Source organism: Tasmannia lanceolata, unplaced genomic scaffold, assembly GCF_043159265.1.
Source record: "Tasmannia lanceolata isolate RefF3 unplaced genomic scaffold, GAP_Taslan_0.1 ptg000037l, whole genome shotgun sequence".
Lineage (NCBI taxonomy): Eukaryota > Viridiplantae > Streptophyta > Magnoliopsida > Canellales > Winteraceae > Tasmannia > Tasmannia lanceolata.
This window is the reverse complement of record NW_027518714.1, coordinates 53,056,498-53,075,932: the sequence shown is the minus strand read 5'-3', so window position 1 is coordinate 53,075,932 and position 19,435 is coordinate 53,056,498. Positions and strand designations below refer to the sequence as shown.

General features: G+C 37.6%; 1 protein-coding gene across 1 annotated transcript in view; it reads left to right on the top strand.

Moving 5' to 3' along the window:
- Positions 1 to 3,982: 3,982 nt before the first annotated feature.
- Positions 3,983 to 19,435, top strand: part of COP13 (Proteasome component (PCI) domain protein) — a 36,643-nt gene continuing 21,190 nt past the window's right edge. Inside the window, exons 1-5 of the mRNA XM_077371650.1 lie at positions 3,983 to 4,239; positions 7,716 to 7,831; positions 7,985 to 8,231; positions 13,987 to 14,044; positions 14,127 to 14,216. Of these exons, the coding sequence (XP_077227765.1) occupies positions 4,046 to 4,239; positions 7,716 to 7,831; positions 7,985 to 8,231; positions 13,987 to 14,044; positions 14,127 to 14,216 (705 nt within the window). The 5' untranslated portion in view covers positions 3,983 to 4,045. The remainder of the gene's footprint in view (positions 4,240 to 7,715; positions 7,832 to 7,984; positions 8,232 to 13,986; positions 14,045 to 14,126; positions 14,217 to 19,435) is intronic.

Below are 19,435 nucleotides of genomic sequence, written 5' to 3'. Positions count from 1 at the left end.
AACCAATGCAGTTGGAACAAAATTTGTCTTATGAAGAACAACCAGTACAACTCCTTGATCGAAAGGAACAAATTCTTCGGACAAAAAGAATATCACTGGTGAAGATTCTGTGGAGGAGCCAAGCCACCGAGGAAGCAACATGGGAACCGGAGGAGGAGATGAAACAAAAGTATCCTCATCTATTTACTTCTTAAGGTACGTCAAATTTCGAGGACGAAATTTTTTTTTAAGGGAGGTAGAATGTAAGAACCGGTAAAATATATATATAGATATACATATATATATGTTACATACAAATATAAAAAAAAAAAATGGCCTCATAGGTGGGTAATCATCGGCCATTACTCATTTTTCCCCGAGTTAATCGGGCATGAGGACATCTGGCATAATGGGGCATACGCGATTCGAACCCAATCCTGAGCTAGGATTGAACGGCTTCCTACCACTAAGCCACCGCCCCAGATGTCAACTAAAAAGGCTTAGATATTTACATATATTAAAACTTACCAATAGTCACTATGCGTAATTACTATTCACAACAGTCACTATGTAGAAATACTATGCAAGTTTACTATTGAGATGTACTATGTAAAACTACTATTCACAGTAGGACCCACCGAGTACTATTCACAAGCGGGTCCCACATCAGCGGGCCCCACACAAGCGGGTCCTACCAACAGTAGGTCCCACAACAAGTAGGTCCCACAAAATAATTCAAGTTACTATTCAAGCAAATAAACTAATAATATAATAATTCAAGTTACTGTTCATGCAAATAAAATAATAAATAAAATAATAATATAATAATTCAGGTTAAGGCTATAAATAGAGGCTCGCAGACGAGGAGAAGGAAAAAAAAAAGAAATCTGAGAGAGGAGAAGGAAAAGAAAATCTGAGAGAGAAGAAGGAAAAGGAAATCAGAGAGAAGAAGGAAAAGGAAATCTGAGAGAGGAGAAGGAAAAGGAAATCTGAGAGAGGAGAAGGTAAATCTTTCAATAGTTAAAGTATTTCTTTTATATGCAAGTCTTATTTGAACGGTGAAATGCAAGCATAGTAACCGTAAAGTAAAGTAAATGGTTGGTTCTACCACCTATGTAAATATCCATCTATGTAAATCAGGATAAAACATGCATAAGAGGCGATAACTCGCTATAGATTATGCAAGTTTTACCCTCTTATTTGAACGGTGAAATGCTAGCATAGTAACCGTAAAGTAAAGTAAATGGTTGGTTCTACCACCTACGTAAATATCCATCTATGTAAATCAGGATAAAACATGCATAAGAGGCGATAACTCGCTATAGATTATGCAAGTTTTACCCTCTTATTTGAACGGTGAAATGCAAGCATAGTAACCGTAAGTAAACTTTCAGCACAGAAAGGCAAACTGTTAAGCATAGGCGAACTGCTAAGCATAGTAGCCAAGAAATAAACGAAATCAAAGAATGGTAAACCTGCTGAGCATAGTAACATGTGGGGTCCACATGAATAGTAACATGTGGGGTCCACATGAATATAAAATGTGGGGTCCACATGAATAGTAACATGTGGGGTCCACATGAATAGTAACATGAGGGGTCCACATGAATAGTGCATGTGGGGTCCACATGATCTTAAAACATGACTTTGATACAAATTAGAATATTTACAGGTTATTCACTCCAAGGTGTAAGCTCAAACAAACCTGTGACCGGAAAACTATTGGTAAGGGTCGTAAGGGTTTTCTATCATTGATTCTCTTTTAAGTAAGGGTCCCCTATCTTTGATTATGTTTTTGAGGTAAGGATTGCCTATCTATTGATTCTCTTTTGCTGAAGTAAGGGTTTCAAGGGTTTCTTATCCATTGATTCTCTTTTATGTAAGGATTGCCTATCTATTGATTCTCTTTTGCTATATTTGAAGTAAGGAGTGTTCCTTTCATGTTTTTGAGGTAAGGGTTGCCTATCTATTGATTCTCTTTTGCTGATATAAAGGTTTTTCTTCCCCGAAACTTGTTTCCCCGAAACTTGTTTCAATGAGATATGTTTATGTTTAGGGTTTATCTTGTGATACCCTAATTCTGAATATGGACTGAGTTATGATATGATGACGGATGGACGCGTTATAGTCCTCCATGTGCACGTGGGTAATGACGACTCTAGAGAGTGTAAATCTAGAGGATTATGAGCCGAGGTATGGCTATGAATGAGCCGAGATATGGCTATGAATGAAAGCATCTATGCTTAATGAAGTCTATATATCTTGATATCAAGTTCTAAAAGTTTTCTCTATACGTTTGGAAAGCCTGTTGTGCTTATTCTTTCTTTCCATATGAGATGTCATATCTGCAAAATATCATGTTCTTATGAGCTTGACAATTCTACATCACTTGTTGTTTATACCCTACTGGGCTATTTGAGCTCACCCCCTTCTTTTCCTTGTTTTATGGTTCCAAAACCCAGGTGAAGTATAGATGGAAGATGAGGAATGCTAGAGTTGAATGCAGAACTGTTCTAAAGAACAATTATGTTTTAAATGTGTATCAACTATGTCTTGAATTACGATGTAATAAGTTAGACCTAATTTCTGTAAATCCTCTAAACGTATTTGAGATCTTGGGAATAATGAAAGTGTTTGAGAATAATGAAAGTTTTTGAGAAAGATGATGTCATATTATTCTACGCACCGAGTTGGTATTTTCAAGAAAAACCGGGGCGTTACAGCAACCGCGGGTATCCCGGTCGACTGCGGCTGATAAAAAATCTATCCGTTGGGAGAAAATAAACATGGCTTTTCACTTCCGGTTTTCAACCTTTTGTCATGTCTTTTGCTTCCCAACAGTTACTGATGATTTTCGAACTCAAGGGACAACTTGTGGATGATCCAAAATACTTAAATCGCAAAGAGTTGCGATCGAATGGACATTATTCAAACCAATCCATGAGATGTTTTGAAGGGATGTTTTCCTTAATGAATAGACATCTAATGCTCTATAAAAAGAGCACTGTCTTTTAACAGTTAGTTATTGTCGTCCTTTCTCTTATGGAACTCCCCTACTTTCTTGTTTGTTCTCTTGTTTTTAAAGATTGAGATTTATACAAAATAGTGCACTAAATACTGTTTTACTGCAGAAACAGTTTTAGTGAATTTCTCTAAGGCTTGTAATTCTTAAAAGGCGTTTTGGGTTTAATTCCGCTTGTGCAAAGTGTCGTCAAACATTTGTAGGACATTCCTACAAGGCTTCATTGTATCTTGGAGGCAATTCGCGGATCCTTGTTGCACACTACTGGTGGGGGCGAATATTGTTTTAAGGAAAGCGATTACGCGCCTTGAAGCATAACTACTTAAGATATTAGATCTTCATCAGCCACAAATTCCACCAACAGAAACAATAAGATAAAGCCTGGGGCTTCACATGGTTCGTTCCAGTTCGGTTTTACGAGGTTTTTTGAACTTGACCAATCCCATCGGTCTGGAGAAAACCAAACCGTAACCGAACCGATTGGGGGGGGGGGGGGGGGGGGCTATAACCGAACCGATTTTGACTGGTTCGGCTTGGTCCGGTTCACGGTTTATCCCTTAAATGAGGCTTTTATGTTGCATTTATATCTAGGGTTGATACCCTCAGGGTGACTACAATGACAGAATTACCCCTAGACTACCCAAAATAGCAAAAATGCCCGCTAATAAGAAGACAAAAGAAACGAGGTGCAATTTTGAGTCGGGGGGAGGGGGCGAAAAATGGGCGTCTACTGTGGGTGGCCAAAATGGGGTGTCTACAGATTTCCATTGGTTCGGTTTATCGGTTTGGCATGTTTTTTATGCAGCCCTAATAAAGCCCCGCATAAAAAATAAAAAAAACCTACTTCGCAAACATTCAAAATTTTGGAAACAATAGTTAGTGCCATGAATACCCTAAACCAGAGGTGGTCTTTTGTAAAAACAAAGAAATTATAATAAAAACAAGGAGAATGCGGGTAAATAAAGCACATACCACGTTTCTTCGCTCGCCTTTTTCCTGTCTGGTCACCCCCGCTCGGTCTCTCTCTCTCTCTCTCTCTCTCTCATGTCTTCCATGGAATCGATCGAACCGTTGATCGCTCTCATCCAAGGGCTGTCAGGCAGTCTAGAAGAAATCAATCAGCTTCAGAGCCATTTGAACCAGGTAGATGAATCTCTCCAAACTGAGGGGACTCGATTATCTCCTTTTCTTGATCAGCTCGACCTTTCGAAGCATTCTCTAGGCTATCTCCATCTCTTGTAAGCTTCTACCTTCTTTATGGGGTTTAGGGTTTGGGGTTTTGATCCATTATTATTGCTGTGAACTATCTGCCCTTTTTGTTTTTGATTCTGGGTTGTTCTTCTCTGCTTGATTTCGCTGGTTTGTGTTTTTAGGTCATCTGGGTAGTGGGTTTTGGTTACTTCATATTATTTTCTATGTTTGACATGTTTTCAGTTTTGGTTAGTTTTGTATTGCTGATTTTTCATTTCCATGAATAAAATTTATGACCCTTTCCTTTTCTTTTTCTTTTTACTGGGTTATCATGAAATGGAGGAGGCAAACATTTGATTAGAATCTATGTTAGTGATAAGTAGTATTTGGTTGCCAACTTCGCAGAGTAGTGGGAGGGGGTGTCATTACCAATATAGAAAGAGAAGAGAGAGAGAGGGAAGAGAGAGAAAGGGAGAAAGAGAAAAAGCATCATTCTCCAAGCCAAATGCCACCTTTCCTTAGAGATTTGGCTTGGAAGGTATGCGGAGGGGACATGGATGCCACGTCACCAGACATGCAATAATTACGTATGGAACTTGTCTGGTAGTCTCCAGTGATTTCGATGCTACACTGGCAACCAAACAAGGGATTGTGGTGACGTGGCACACAATGCAAAGCAAAACCCCTAAACTATCCTGGCTTTTGTGCATCCAAACACACCCTAAGGGGCCATTTGGATACGTTGATTTTAGAATCCATGCTTTAAGTTTGAAAACAGTGTAAAAGAGGGTTCATGATCAAGTTGCTGTATGCTGTCCTAACAGAGTTTCTTGGATTTTAAGTGAGAAATTCAGGTTTTAAAAATCTCTCATGTATCCTGAGATTTCTAAAACCTGGAAATATGGATCTGCTGCTCTCTTGCTGACGGAAAGAAGGGGGAGAAGTAAAAAACGACGGCTGGTCCGCTTCTTCTCGTCACTTAGCTACAACTTTGAAGAAATCCCGGATTCTAAAATCCACGTATCCAAACGGCCCCTAAGTGTTTCATTATTAAATAATTGATATCTTTTTGGTCGAGGGAATGCGCCTTGAGCTGTGCATGATTTGATGCAATTGATGACTTTAGCGGTGTTGGATAGTCTGGCTGGTTATCTTCATATTTCATATGCTTAGGTATTCTCAATCCCAACATTTTTTTACAGTGCCTTCAAAGGTTGCTTTTTAGCTAAACCTAGTTACAATTGGGATTCTCTATTTTAATAAATGGGGATATCTTTTTTTCACAACATCTAACGAGCATATGATTGTCAAATGTTTTTTGGAGTCGCACACAAAATTTAATTATTTTTTGTTCTACAAACGACGACTTGTGGTTTACTTATCAACAAAAAAAACAGCACGCCAAGTTCTGTTCTAGATCAATGACCATATTACCTGGTTCATTCATTACTTGGAAATATCAAATATACTTAACTTAATACTCTCTCCTATATATTTTCATTTGAGGTGCCATGGGAAGGAGGAAGGGTAGCCTGAAATCTCTATTTAACTGGTACTTATGCTCAATAATGAGATTCAAAAGTATGCTAGTTGGTGGATTATACCTAATTGATATGGAAGTGAAAGTTGTATGGAGTCGAAGCATGACATTTCTTTCATAATGTTATACTTCTTAAAAGTCCGTGGGCCAGGGTGAAAGCTGCAACCGTTTTCAATTTTCTTTTATTTACTAGGATTCAATTTTCTTTTAAAACAGAATGGTTCCTAGGTGAAAATGATTTGAATTAATGGAGCTATTTAGAATTGAATTTATTCACTGTTTTTTATAAGAACTGGAATTTGTAGTGTCCAATTTTAAATATTTAGTTGTTTTACTGTTTTCTTTATTCATTCGTTGTTATAAAATATTGGTAACAAGTTAAATATATTCTTAAGATACAGATAATTTTTTTTAATGGCAACCAAGAATTTTATTAAAAACGAACCCGAGACAAGATGATCACAATACATGGGTAAAAAACACAAGGAATGATACAATAAAATAAAATAAAAAAAAACGTTTCCACCAAAGGGAGGCCAGAAGCTTTCAAGCCAATAGATGGTCAAAGTGGAAGGAAATAAAAAAGCTCTTGCCCCTCCTTGAGTACCCCTTCCCTGGCCAGCCAATTGGCTTCGTCATTAGCAGACCTCCTGACGCGTTGAAAGACTATGTTAGAATCTCTCACTCGGTCCTGAATCTCATCAAAGAACAGAGCAAATCTATATCCACCACTACTTGGGCCAAGCCAGCGTATTACGTTCAATGAGTCTCCTTCCACCACTACTTGGGCCAAGGCTTCTATATCCAGTAGTTTGATACCTTGATGATCTGCTCGCACCTTCGCCTCACTGGAATCGGAGACCCCTATGGGCCTCGAGAAAGCCCACCTTACCTACCCCGCCTCATCCTTGAGCACACCTCCGATCCCAGCTGGGCCGGGGTTTCCCATGCTAGACCCATCGAAGTCGAGCTTTAATAGGCCTGGGGCTGGAGGCTTCCATACCTGTTTGATTGGATCCCTCTGCTCCAAGCTGAAACACATATCTCTCCATCCATTCCATAGGTCGAAGGCGGACTCAAACCTGAAGCATAGGATGGTTTTCACCCATGAGATAGTAAGGGCGATCACTTTCAAGTATAGGAACGAGGAGCTCTTGACACATCCTTTAAAAACTCTGGCATTTATCTCTTTCCAGAGAACCCACATTATTGCTAGCAAAGATATATTCAATAGTATCTTTCCTTTCTTCTTTCAGAGTGCCAACTGCCAGCCTTCTAAGAGATCGATAATCTTTTCTGGGAACACCCAGTGACCCAGGATATAGAACCTTCCCAACAGTTTGGTCCGCACCTCCCTTGACAGTTTGCAATGTATAAACATATGGTTGACTATTTCCCCTGCCTCAGTACAAAGAGCGCAGTGGTCAATAATCAACATATGACGACTCCGCAAAAGATCCAACATCTCGTCCTACTATGCAAGGCTGTCCAGCCAAAGGCACAAACCCTGGAAGGAGCCTGGATAGTCCACAGACTACTACTCTAGAGGTCACATGGCTAGCACCAACTGATGATAGAATGATTTGACAGCGAACTCCCTTGAAGAATTCCAGATCCAAACCCTTTTATCTTCGCTTGACCTCTTGATGTTACACCCTTCTAACCTTTCCGAGAACCTCGCAGAACCTTGCCACTGAAGGAAGTTCTCTATCGAAGAAGGCCCTACAGAAATTTGGCAATCACAACACCTCCCCCTCTCATCTCAAAATAGTTTTTAACTAGAGCCTCTTTATTCATCTCTATCTTAAGTTACAGAAGAAGTGTACTTCATTTCTTAATGGGGGAGCCCATTTCTAGGTTCCCAGTACTCTCTCTCTCTCTCCAAATGCTATTCCTGGGTCATAGCTACAGTTTTTGTGATATCTATATTTTTTACCCTCTTGGATGCAGCTGACTGGTTCTTGTAATTTTTTGTCTGGACAGGGAGGCATGCACATCTGGTCCGATCTCGAAAGAGCAAGCTAATGAAATCATTCTGTTGATTGCCAAATTTATCAATAGTTGCTCAGAAGAACAGATACGTTTGGCACCTGAGAAATGTACTTAATTATATTTCTTGGTGAATGATCTTTAACTTGTATTTTACCCAACAAAATTGACATGGGTGGTTCCTATTCACATTTTTATGTTTTTTTTTCCAGTTTTTTCAGCTTTCTTTAATTTGTGATGTTAGCCTTTGTGTGTATTTGCAGTTGTATCTGTTTGTAAGAGGTTGAAGGACCAAGTTATGCTGTTTCAAGTGCCAATACAGGGGGTTGCTCCTTTGCGGACAGCTGTTCGGAAGCTTCAATCTTCCTCTCAGCAGTTGACTGCTCTGCACTCGGATTTTCTTCTTCTTTGTTTGCTGGCTAAGTGTTACAAAGCTGGTCTAAGCATTTTGGAGGAGGATATATTTGATGTTGATCAGCCGAAGGAGTTTTTCCTTTACTGTTATTATGGGTGAGTGTTGTAGTGATAATTTTTGAAACCATGGACTTCTTTTGCTTTTTCTTTTTTAATCATTTGAGCCATAATGTCTATAGACTACGGCAAAGATAGTCTTGTTTTCTAATTTTGGAGTATGCAAATATGAATTTGAGTGTGCTTTGGAAATCATACTCTTCTTACTTGGCTATTAGTGTTTAACAACTGCAATGGCCCTATAGTTGGTGTGAACTATACTAGCAGTTTTTTGTATGTTTTGACATGCCATTAATTGTTTGGAATGTCACCTTAATGTGTAAAGAACTCTATGGTTTTTACCAATTTAACTTTTAAAGGGTGATTTGAGGATACTGTTTAGTTCCATAGATACTAGAAACATATCAAGTCCAATCCCTTTTTTTAATGATGAACTGAAATTAGGATCTGTCTATGTTGTTATATAGAAAAGGATACTTTATTTTCCAAAAAAATTGTCTTGTCTGACTCTGACACATGGAATGGGATTCGGTATGGCACTAAAACAAGCGTCCATGTATAAGTTGCATGGCCATGATAGTTTGTCGTGGATATATCCGTTTAGAATTTTATCCAGAAAAAAACTGACACTGCTATATATGGATGCCAAATTGTGCAGCATTTTCAACCTGGCCAATCACGTGTGGAATAAAATTCTCTCTATACCATTAGATGAACTAAGAGTGGTCATGTCTCTTGTTAGATAGAAGATATATTTTGGAGTGCTTTAGATCCAGTGGATTGTTAATATTAGTGCTTTCAATGTTACTAGGGTAGGCACAAGTACGATTGGACATGGTGTCCACACTTGTGATGCAGGACTAAGGACTAAAGGGAATACGAAGATTTGATTTGTGATGTAATGGTATCTACTTAAATCAAATCGATATAGAGTTTCGAGGACAAGTATCCAACCCTTGATATAGTCGAAATCAAGAACCAAAATAATGAAGGATTTAGAAAGAATTAAAGAAAAGAAGAGAATAAGATATGTATAGATATATAGATATAAATATAAATACCTTTGATAGAGAAAGAGAAGGATATAATCAATCACCAAGGCATCACACCAAGGTCTACCTAGGGCATCACACCAGTAGGGTTCTCGAGGCATCACACCAAGACGTAGGGGATTTCACATCAAAGGTTGCACAAGCATAGGAGATCTCTTTCATTTATAACATGAGTTGATGGCCCTGAGGCCTACAATATATATATATATATATATATATATATATATATATATATATATATATATATATATATATATATATATATATGAGGAAAGTGAAGCTACACCGCCGGTGTCGCTAACTTAGCTACACCGCCGGTGTCGCTAACTTAGCTACATCGCCGGCTTAAAATACAATGGGCCCACATTGTTTTGGTGATCCAAAGAATTCATTTGATTGGCCCTCACATAGATAGGGTGTCCACCAAAAATCAGCTCCATAGGATCATCCCAACCCTACGATTTGTTGGGGCAAAAATGAACGTGTAAAAACCTTCACAAATTTGTCAATTTTTGCCTCCACAGTTTGAAGGGTTGGGATGATCCTATGGAGCTGATTTTTGGTGGACACCCTATCTATGTGAGGGCCAATCAAATGAATGGTTTGGATCACCAAAACAATGTGGGCCCATTGTATTTTAAGCCGGCGGTGTAGCTTCACTTTCCTCATATATATATATATATATATGAGTTAAGTGAAGCTACACAAACGTGTAGCTAACTTAGCTACACCAACGGCTTAAAATACAGTGGGCCCACATTGTTTGGGTGATCCAAACCATTCATTTGATAGGCCCTCACATTGATAGGGTGTGCCCAAAAAATCAGCTCCATAGGATCATCCCCACCCTTCAAACTGTGGAGGCAAAAATGGACAGATTTGTGAAGGTTTTTACACGTCCATTTTTGCCTCCACAAATCGTAGGGTTGGGATGATCCTATAGAGCTGATTTTTTGGGCACACCCTATCTATATGAGGGCCCATCAAATGAATGATTTGCATCACCCAAACAATGTGGGGCCCACTGTATTTTAAGCCGTTGGTGTAGCAAAGTTAGCTACACGTATGTGTAGCTACACTTTTCTCTCTCTCTCTCTCTCTCTCTCTATATATATATATATATATATATATATATATATATATATATATATATATATATATGAGGAAAGTGAAGCTACACACTCGTGTAGCTAACTTAGCTACACCGCCGGCTTAAAATACAGTGGGCCCACATTGTTTGGGTGATCCAAACCATTCATTTGATAGGCCCTCACATTGATAGGGTGTGCCTAAAAAATCAGCTCCATAGGATCATCCTAACCCTTCAAACTGTGGAGGCAAAAATGGACAGATTTGTGAAGGTTTTTACACGTCCATTTTTGCCTCCACAAATCGTAGGGTTGGGATGATCCTATGGAGCTGAATTTTTGGGCACACCCTATCTATGTGAGGACCCATCAAATGAATGGCTTGCATCATGCAAACAATGTGGGGCCCACTGTATTTTAAGCCGGCGGTGTAGCTAAGTTAGCTACACGAGTGTGTAGCTACACTTTTCTCTCTCTCTCTCTCTCTCTCTCTCTATATATATATATATATATATATATATAGAGAGAGAGAGAGAGAGAGAGAGAGAGAGTGTGTTTCTGAGCTAGAGCTCATATAAGCTTATATGAGCTAGAGCTCACAAACATAGGGGGGGCCACATTGTTTGGATGATCCAAAGCATTCATTTGATAGGCCCTCATATAGATAGGGTGTGCCCAAAAAATAAGCTTCATAGGATTATCCTAACCCTTCCATTTGTGGAGGTTAAAAATGGGCAGATTTATGGATGTTTATACCCGTCCATTTAACCTCCACAAATGGAAGGGCTAGGATGATCCTATGAAGCTGAATTTTTGGGCACACCCTATCTATATGAGGGCCTATCAAATGAATGCTTTGGATCATCCAAACAATGTGGGCCTCCCTATGTTTGTGAGCTCTAGCTCATATAAGCTTATATGACCTCTAGCTCACAAACACTTTTCCATATATATATATATATATATGGACTTCACTTTCATGAATTCTAGAGACTTCCTACAACTTAAAACTCAAACATGTGGTTCCGCTTGCCTAAAACCCTAACTTCTTGAAGGTTCCCACTTAAAAACCCATGAAGATAAAAACTCTTTCCTAAATTCTATGAAAACAAAGGTCTCCCACTAAAACAAGTTGCAGGTATGATGGGCCCCATCTTTATTACAAGCATCACTTAAGCGACTTAAATAAAAAAGAACCTAAAGTGACTTAATACCCCTCTTGACTTAAGTGACGCTATTATAACTCTATTCTCATTCGAAGTCCCAACTAGACCCTATATCATCTTCGAAATTACAAACAAAAGCTTGATTTTTTAATTTTTTTTTGGAAAAGAAACAAAAGCTTGAATTGGCTCTTTTGTTTTGTTGCATTTTGGAATTGACTCCTTTATTTTGTTGCATTTTGGAATTGACTATTTTCTTCCATTGCATCATGGAATTGACTAGTTTTCCCTTTCTTGTTCTTTCGACTGTATGCCTTGATTTGATCCCTCTCATCTCCCCTTGGATTGAAAGAACTCAACCATGTCGAATAAATAGAGTGATAGTGATCATAGAGATCTATATTTATCCATTGGAATTCTTCAGCGGTGATCGACGTCCAATCTGACAAGGGCCGGCCTTTCCAAAGAACAAGATATTTTTGGTAGCCTCTGCTTCTAGTAGACGCCGATCTGATCATTGAGCACATCTTCAATGTATTTGTTGATTCTCAAAATGAGTGGTAGGCAAAGAGCTTATTCGTCACTTACAGTAGCTCTGTATCGGTTCCATGTTAGCGGGTTTAGCCCTCTGCATTAAAAACATGACTAATACTCATGGAGGTAGTTCTAAGACATGCATTAACACTAATTTTTTTGCATAATCTTGTTAGGACCTGCACTTCTTGAGTGTAATTTCTTGAAAGTGTCTTTAGGAAACTGTTTTTTTTGGCTTCATGTGAGCCATCACCATATCTTCGCCATGGAATTTAGCAAATTTGAGGTGTAAGTCAACTCTTCCCTTGTAAGATCCATTGCTCAAAGCTATTTTTCTTCTAAATTCATCATGTAACTCTTTTTTATACTTGGAAAATCCTTCCGCTTCCGTGCCAGGTCTAGCTTCAGGTGGTACAAAGAACCACCTTGAACGGACTTCTGCCAGTATAACGGTTGATGAAACTATTGTATGCAAACTTAGCCATAGATAATACCTTTTTTTTTTTGATGGGTAACCATAAATAATACCTGATCCAACATCTAAGTAGACTTCGCAGACTATTATTCACCACTTTAGTTTTCTATCAGTCTGTTGGTGGGATACACTAGAGTATTGTAATTTAATGCCCAAAATTTTTCTTTAGTGTTTTCCAAAAGTAGTTCATGAACTGCACATCACAATCAGAAAATATCATTTTGGGGAGTCTTTGAAGACGTACCACCTCTTTGAATAACTATTTGGCAATGTAAACCACATTCAATGTTTTGCTACAGGGAAAGAAATGAGTCATCTTGGAAAATATCTTTACTACTATCCCATATTGTGCCTTCTTCCTATTCCACCACCTGCCTGTAACTTATTGTCTTGTACCTTTCACCCTAACATTAACCTTATTTTCTACGAGTCTTTGTCTCCCTCCTACAAAGCTTAGTAGCTTACTTATCCTCCATTGCTTCAATTTTGGTGCCTACCGAAATTTTAAATTCCTTAGCTCGTCCACAATGTAAAGAAGCAATAATTGAAGAGATGCTAGTGACACGAATCAAATCTAGTCTCTAATTGAGTTACTAAAAGGAAAACACGTGGTTGGATTTAAATGAGTGTACATTGTTAAACAAACACTAGAGGGTAGATCGATACAAGGTCCGCTTGGTATCAAAAGCATTCTCTCAAATTTTTGGGATTAATTGTCACGAGACCCATTCAATAGTTGCAAAACTCAACTCTGTCATAGTTCTTCTGTCATTGGCCGTCGATAGAGACGGCCCCCTTCATCAACTCAACATAAAAAATGATTGCGTTAATGTTGATCTTCAGGAAGAAGTTTACATGGATATTCCACCTGAGCCTAAGGTGGAGAGAGGCAAGGTGTGTAGGCTGAAGAAAGCAATTTATGAGCTGCGATGGTCACCTCGTGCATGTTTTGAGAAGTTCAACTAAGCTATGTTACACATAGGGTTCGAGACAAGTTGTGTAGATGAGTGGACCACTCTTATTTTATAACGACACTCCTCTTTCTTATACACCTTCCTAGTTATCTGTTAAAGGCTTTTGAAAAATCCCCAAAAAGATATCAACAACCAACCATGGAAATTTAAATAAATAAAGGATTGTCATTATCAAAAGAGGGGAGTACGGATATTATCTACCATAAATACTTGTATAGATAGAGACTTATATTTCTCTTTTGGTTTTGGTGATATTTTCTTCACCCCTTACATAGGGAAAAGATCAAATCTCACCTTGCTTACTAATGTCAGTTGAGGTGAAAACTAAAGAGGTTCAGTAGGATGAGGGTAAAAGATTACGTATGTGTATATTGAAAGAGAGCTTTGTTGTTTCTTCATAATTTTGCCTATGAATGTCTTCCTACATCCTAGTACCTTGGGCTTGGTTTGCTTGAGTACCCTGAGAAGAACGATGCTGACATTATTTTTCTATTTAATATAATAACAGGGGAATGATAAATATTGGACAGAAGCGTTACCGCAAAGCCTTGGAGTATCTGCACAACGTATGTAAAGAACATACAATTCTGTCGTCATCTTGTTGGATCATCTAATGATGATAATGGATGTAACTTTATTTTTTTACAGGCAATTACTGCACCAATGGCAGTTTTAAATGCTATAGCTATTGAAGCCTTCAAAAAATACATTTTGGTTTCCCTTATTTATAATGGGCAGGTTTGCTTGATTCTTCTCTCACGTCCTTCTACTTTGTTGATAAGTTTCAACTTTGATTAATGTTGTCATGTGTTTCTTGTTAAATTTTGGTTCATTTTATCATGAGGCAAGAAAACCAAACATGAATTTTGAAGGCATGCAGCTTATGTATTCTATCATGCATATATGTTTCAAATGAAGCATACAGTTTGGTTCATGTCTAATAGTGTTAACTTGTATCTTCCATCATATCTGGCAATGTTATAGAAAATAAAATTGAAGTATATAAGATTTTAATGGCCGCATCAAATCAAATTGTATCGGTGGGTTTTCAATTGTAAGTTTCTTATTAAATTTCAATTTTTTCTTAGAAATTTAAAATATAAATCCTTGTAAGTATGAAAAATAGGCCAAGTCAACTATGTCCTAACATTTTAAATCAAATGTAGACAATCTGTAACTTTCCATTGGATATCTATGTACTAGTCGACCTTACGGAGCATAAAAACTATTTGACACATAGTTTTTTTTTTTTTTTGAATGGTTATTAGACACAGAGCTTTAAAAAGAAAACTATTAGACACAGTAAATAAGTTGGTCTTGTATTATATTATACTTGCAATTTCACCTATATTCTATCCATAAGATACAAGGAAAATCACCAAAACCTACTTACTTTATACCATAATTGCCATTGTGAAGAATACCCCATTCACAACAAATGTGTCTTCTTTTAGAACTTTTTCTTGCCATCGTTAGAAGTTTAAGGCAGATTATTTGGCAAATTATGAAGTCATTTGCAGCAACGTTGTTTGTTGCCATTTAATGCTTGATATTTAATCTTTTTTGTAGTTTTCCTTATATTTTATGGCTTATGTCTTTTTTGGCCATTTTCTTTGTTCTGTATCTTTCTTCTTTCCTTCGTTGCCGTTTCGCTTTTGTTTTATGAATTTCCATTTTTTGAAAAATTGATACATTATCCATCATTTTAGATAATAAAAAAATTGAGTCAAGTATAGACGTCATTTACTAGCTAAAGTAGCTCAATTTAAAAAACAAAAGCATTAAGAACTTGATTGGTGGAGAGATTTGTGTGGGATGAGGAGGGTTCCCTTTTGAAGCTATTTGATGAGTGTGACAAGATCGAAATTTGGGAGGAATTCCCAATTCTTCTTTGCTGAGATTGAGGCAGTGGGGAGATTGATTGGAGCAGAATCATAGGTGATGGGGAGATTGGAATGGTTATGTTGTTTGGGGGTGTTGGCTACCAGGTGTCACTGGGTAAGAGTTGCTCCCACTTGATCTTATTTGAAGGATGTCTAAGACAAGCTTGGAGTTATAGAGCTTCTTAAAACATTGTAGAGAAGCCTAGAGAAGTAGTGACACTTAGAAGCCTTTAAGAGTCATGTATATTCTTCTGTATAATAAACTTGTAGAGATTCTATACATAGTTCATAGTTGTAGAATTGTATGGAAGAATGGAGAAGATATTAGAGTGTGTCAGATGTGCTAGAGATTTCTTAACTCCATTAGATTGGTAGCACATGAGACAATGTTTTACCTCATATGTACAGTCCAAAGACCTCTAAATAGGGGAGATTGCCACATTTGGAGATCGTCCTCAAGAGCTTGTAAGAATTTCATTCCATATAATATAAGCTTACTTTCTATTCATCTCTTAAGTGCTTCTTCCTCAGTGTGTGTGGGTTCAAGTTTCCTTGGGGGTGTTGTTGCACCTAGCCAAGCTTAATTGGGGAAGGTTGGCTCCGGGCGACGTTCGAATGTCACTCAATTACGAGGCTAGAGTTATGGAAACGTATGACGTAGGGTTTGAATTTGTTCGATCATTATTTTTTCTTTTTTTTTCTTGTTTCTTGTGACATTCTATTTTATCTTTATAAAATTTTGTAGGCTAAAGACTATTCAAAAAAAAAAAAATTTTTGTAGTCCAAAGGGGCAAGAGTACTTGAAATGATACCTAGCTGACAAACTGCCAAATGGAGTGGTTTTTGGCAGATGTTTTTGAAAGCAAGGAGCTTACTTTTGATTGGGTTGGGCAATTTATTTCCATATTAGGTTTGCACATATTTTGTGTTCCATTATTTGGTTCATCAAATAATTCACATGCCCTTTTGTCAAATGTTGATATCTTTGTCCAAGTATATATTTCTTTAGTTGATCTGGGAATTGTTTCCAGAGTAGATTCCTACATTACTTGGCGTGCTCTTCAAATTTGAATGCAAAATAGCATGAGAAACTTTTAATTAGGTTTGGCATTTCTTTTGTTTGGCTTGTAGCAGACCATCTTGGTCCTTTTCTTTTCTCCAAATAAAATTACTTCCATTAAAAAAAGAGCATGAGAACCTATGTTTTCCCAGCAATAAAGAAAGTGTAATGCCAAGAATAAGCATCCCTAGATTGCAGTAAACCCAGCCACTTTATTTGGGAGATTTATGCATTTACTGGTAATGTAGAGTGAGAGTATATCTAAGATATGTACCAGGGATGTTTTCTGGGCTAAATTCTTGTTGGTGGCTTAGGGCTACCTAGTTTTTATAGCAGATGTTCATATTTTTAATATGGGCCCCATAAACCTGAAATTTATTATGATTATTTAATCAAAGTAGCGACCAAAAATACATGCAAATAGGTTAAATTTAAAGGTCTGTCCTTGGCGTGTTGGATCTATTCAATCTTCAGTATTCTGGCAAGGAAAATGGGAAGGCTAGTTCTGGTTCTCCCTGCTACAAGTTCACTGAAAAGGTTGGACTCAACCTGACTTTATCTGGAAATTTTTGCTCTCTGTCCACGAGATTGTAATGCGATGATATCATATAAGCGTAGTGATTTTCAGGTAATCCTTTTGGTGATGAGACCCAATCTGCGTAACTCTCGTAACCCAACACCCTTAGTTACTTCGGTCCTTAGTCAGACAATTCCTCAAGCCCATGTTCTTTGAATGCAAAACCTGGGAAAGTAACATTCCAACCTTCTAATTGCCAAAGTGCGGTGGTTGACAAACGATAAAAGGATGCTGAGAAATTTGGAAATCGGTCGAGATCGGCCAATGGAGAAAATGAGCCTAAACATGGTATAACAGATTCTTGTTCATGATATGTCGATTGGTATCCATGGCGTAGCTCTGAAGCATGGTTTTAAATTTCTATTTCGGTTGGCACGAAGACAAAAACATTTCTGTTTCTATTAAAAATTTCGGTAGAAATCTTGTAAAACCACGGAAACGTATGGAAACATATGCAAATGATGAAATTTGAAGATGAAACTTTGGGAAGTGCTAGAACAAGCACAAATACATACTTAGACACCATCACATAAGCAAGAAAGCCATCCATAATGGCTTAATCACATTGAATACCAAGCGACATGTGTTGCCATACATGTCTGGAACAGTAAAGAAGTACAATGTAATGAAGTATAAGAAAGTACAATGACCAGTCTCTACCCTCCAAGGACCTCAACTCTATATTAATACTACATAGAGTTACGAAGTATTATTGGTCCCGTGACGATCTGACATCCCATGCATAAGGTACAATTACTTTGCTGTGCGGTTCAATGATGCCCCCTACCAACTATCATTCTCTACATTAATGAAGTGAAATGCAAAGTGAAGTGGCTTACAAAAAAAAAACATTTCTTCTTTCCATGCTTAGTCAGACACTTATTATTTGTATGTTGCATAGGTTTTGAAATTTGAAATTCCCGTGACTCTTCACATTGAAATGAAAAGTGGGCCCACCTTCGATTCAACTAGGATGGGCCAACAATGCATGTTGACAAAGATAAAAAATCTTAAATCTTTTTTTACCTTTGCAATTGGTATTAGCATCACTATTTGCACTAATTACATCCGAATGGATATTTATCTATAAATGCAACAAATCAAGTGTTGAAAAGCAGGATCTTGGTAAAAACTTGAAATGTTCCAAACGAAAAAACAAGGCCATAGTAAAAATAATCAAAGAAACACATTCTAAGAAAAAAATTCCAAACTTTTGTAGGATTTTCCAACATGGGGTTTTCTAGAAAAAATTCCATGGAATAGCAGAAAAACGTGTTTCTTTGATTGAGTTTTTATATGATGAAAGGCCTTAGAGTCCATTATTTTTCAAAAAATATCGTACGGCCCACTCTATAGGATGATCTAAACCGTCCATGAGATGGGCCACAACCTAAATAGGTTGTGCTCCAAAAATTATTTTTACATAGGTTGATCCTACCGCTCCGATCTATAGAGGGACTGCACATTAGAGGGTCGATCCTAACCCTCTATAGATCGGATGGTTAGGATCAGCCTATGGAAATGATTTTTTGGGCACAACCTATTTAGGTTGTGGCCCATCTCATGGACGGTTTGGATCATCCTATGGTGTGGGCCGTACGATACTTTTTTAAAAATAATGGACTATAAGGCCTTTCATCATATAAAAACTCGATTGATTTGCATTGTTTTTTTATTTACAATAGATTAGGGCAGATTTTTTTGGTTTTGAGAAAAAAATAGTTTTACACGCTATAAATCATAACATCTTTTCATTGTTTTGATGTTTCGACTATTTCTATCGATTTTCAGAATTTTGATGAAAATAATGAAGTGGAACGAAACCATTGAGATTTCGTTTTGGTGGGGATGCAAACAAAAACATTTTGGTCGTCTTGTGTCGGTTTCGTTGGAATTTAAAACTATGCTCTAAAGGCGATGGTTCTTTTGGTGGTTTCCGATCCAACTATTGATCAGGCAGCTCTCCAATGACCAGATTGTCAGGGTACATGAGCTTTTTTGCAAAAACAGAAAGCTTAAGATTCAGCATATTTGCTAACTTTTGGCGGGGAACTACTTAACATGGTAAGAAACATCAATGGATGGCTTGAGACAACCCTTGCAAGCCAATGATGAAGGTGGCCTTAATACGAAGTCTTTGAAGGACTTTTGTAGTGCTTTCAGAATCAAGAGCGTTCATAATCTGCACCAGAAATTGAACTTATGGTGTGCATTCATTAAATCCAGATACCTAAAGGCTGAGAGATTCTACTTGATAGTTAGCAAAGCATGTGACTCGAAACAATGTAGAGATATGTTGCAAATGAAGGAGTGGATTAATAACAAGAAATGGATTATTGGGAATGGAAAATTTTCATTTTGGACTGATAAATGGTTTGGTAACAGGCCTCTAATCGACCATCTTTCTAATGTTTATGGTCTAGAATTGAAGCTTTGT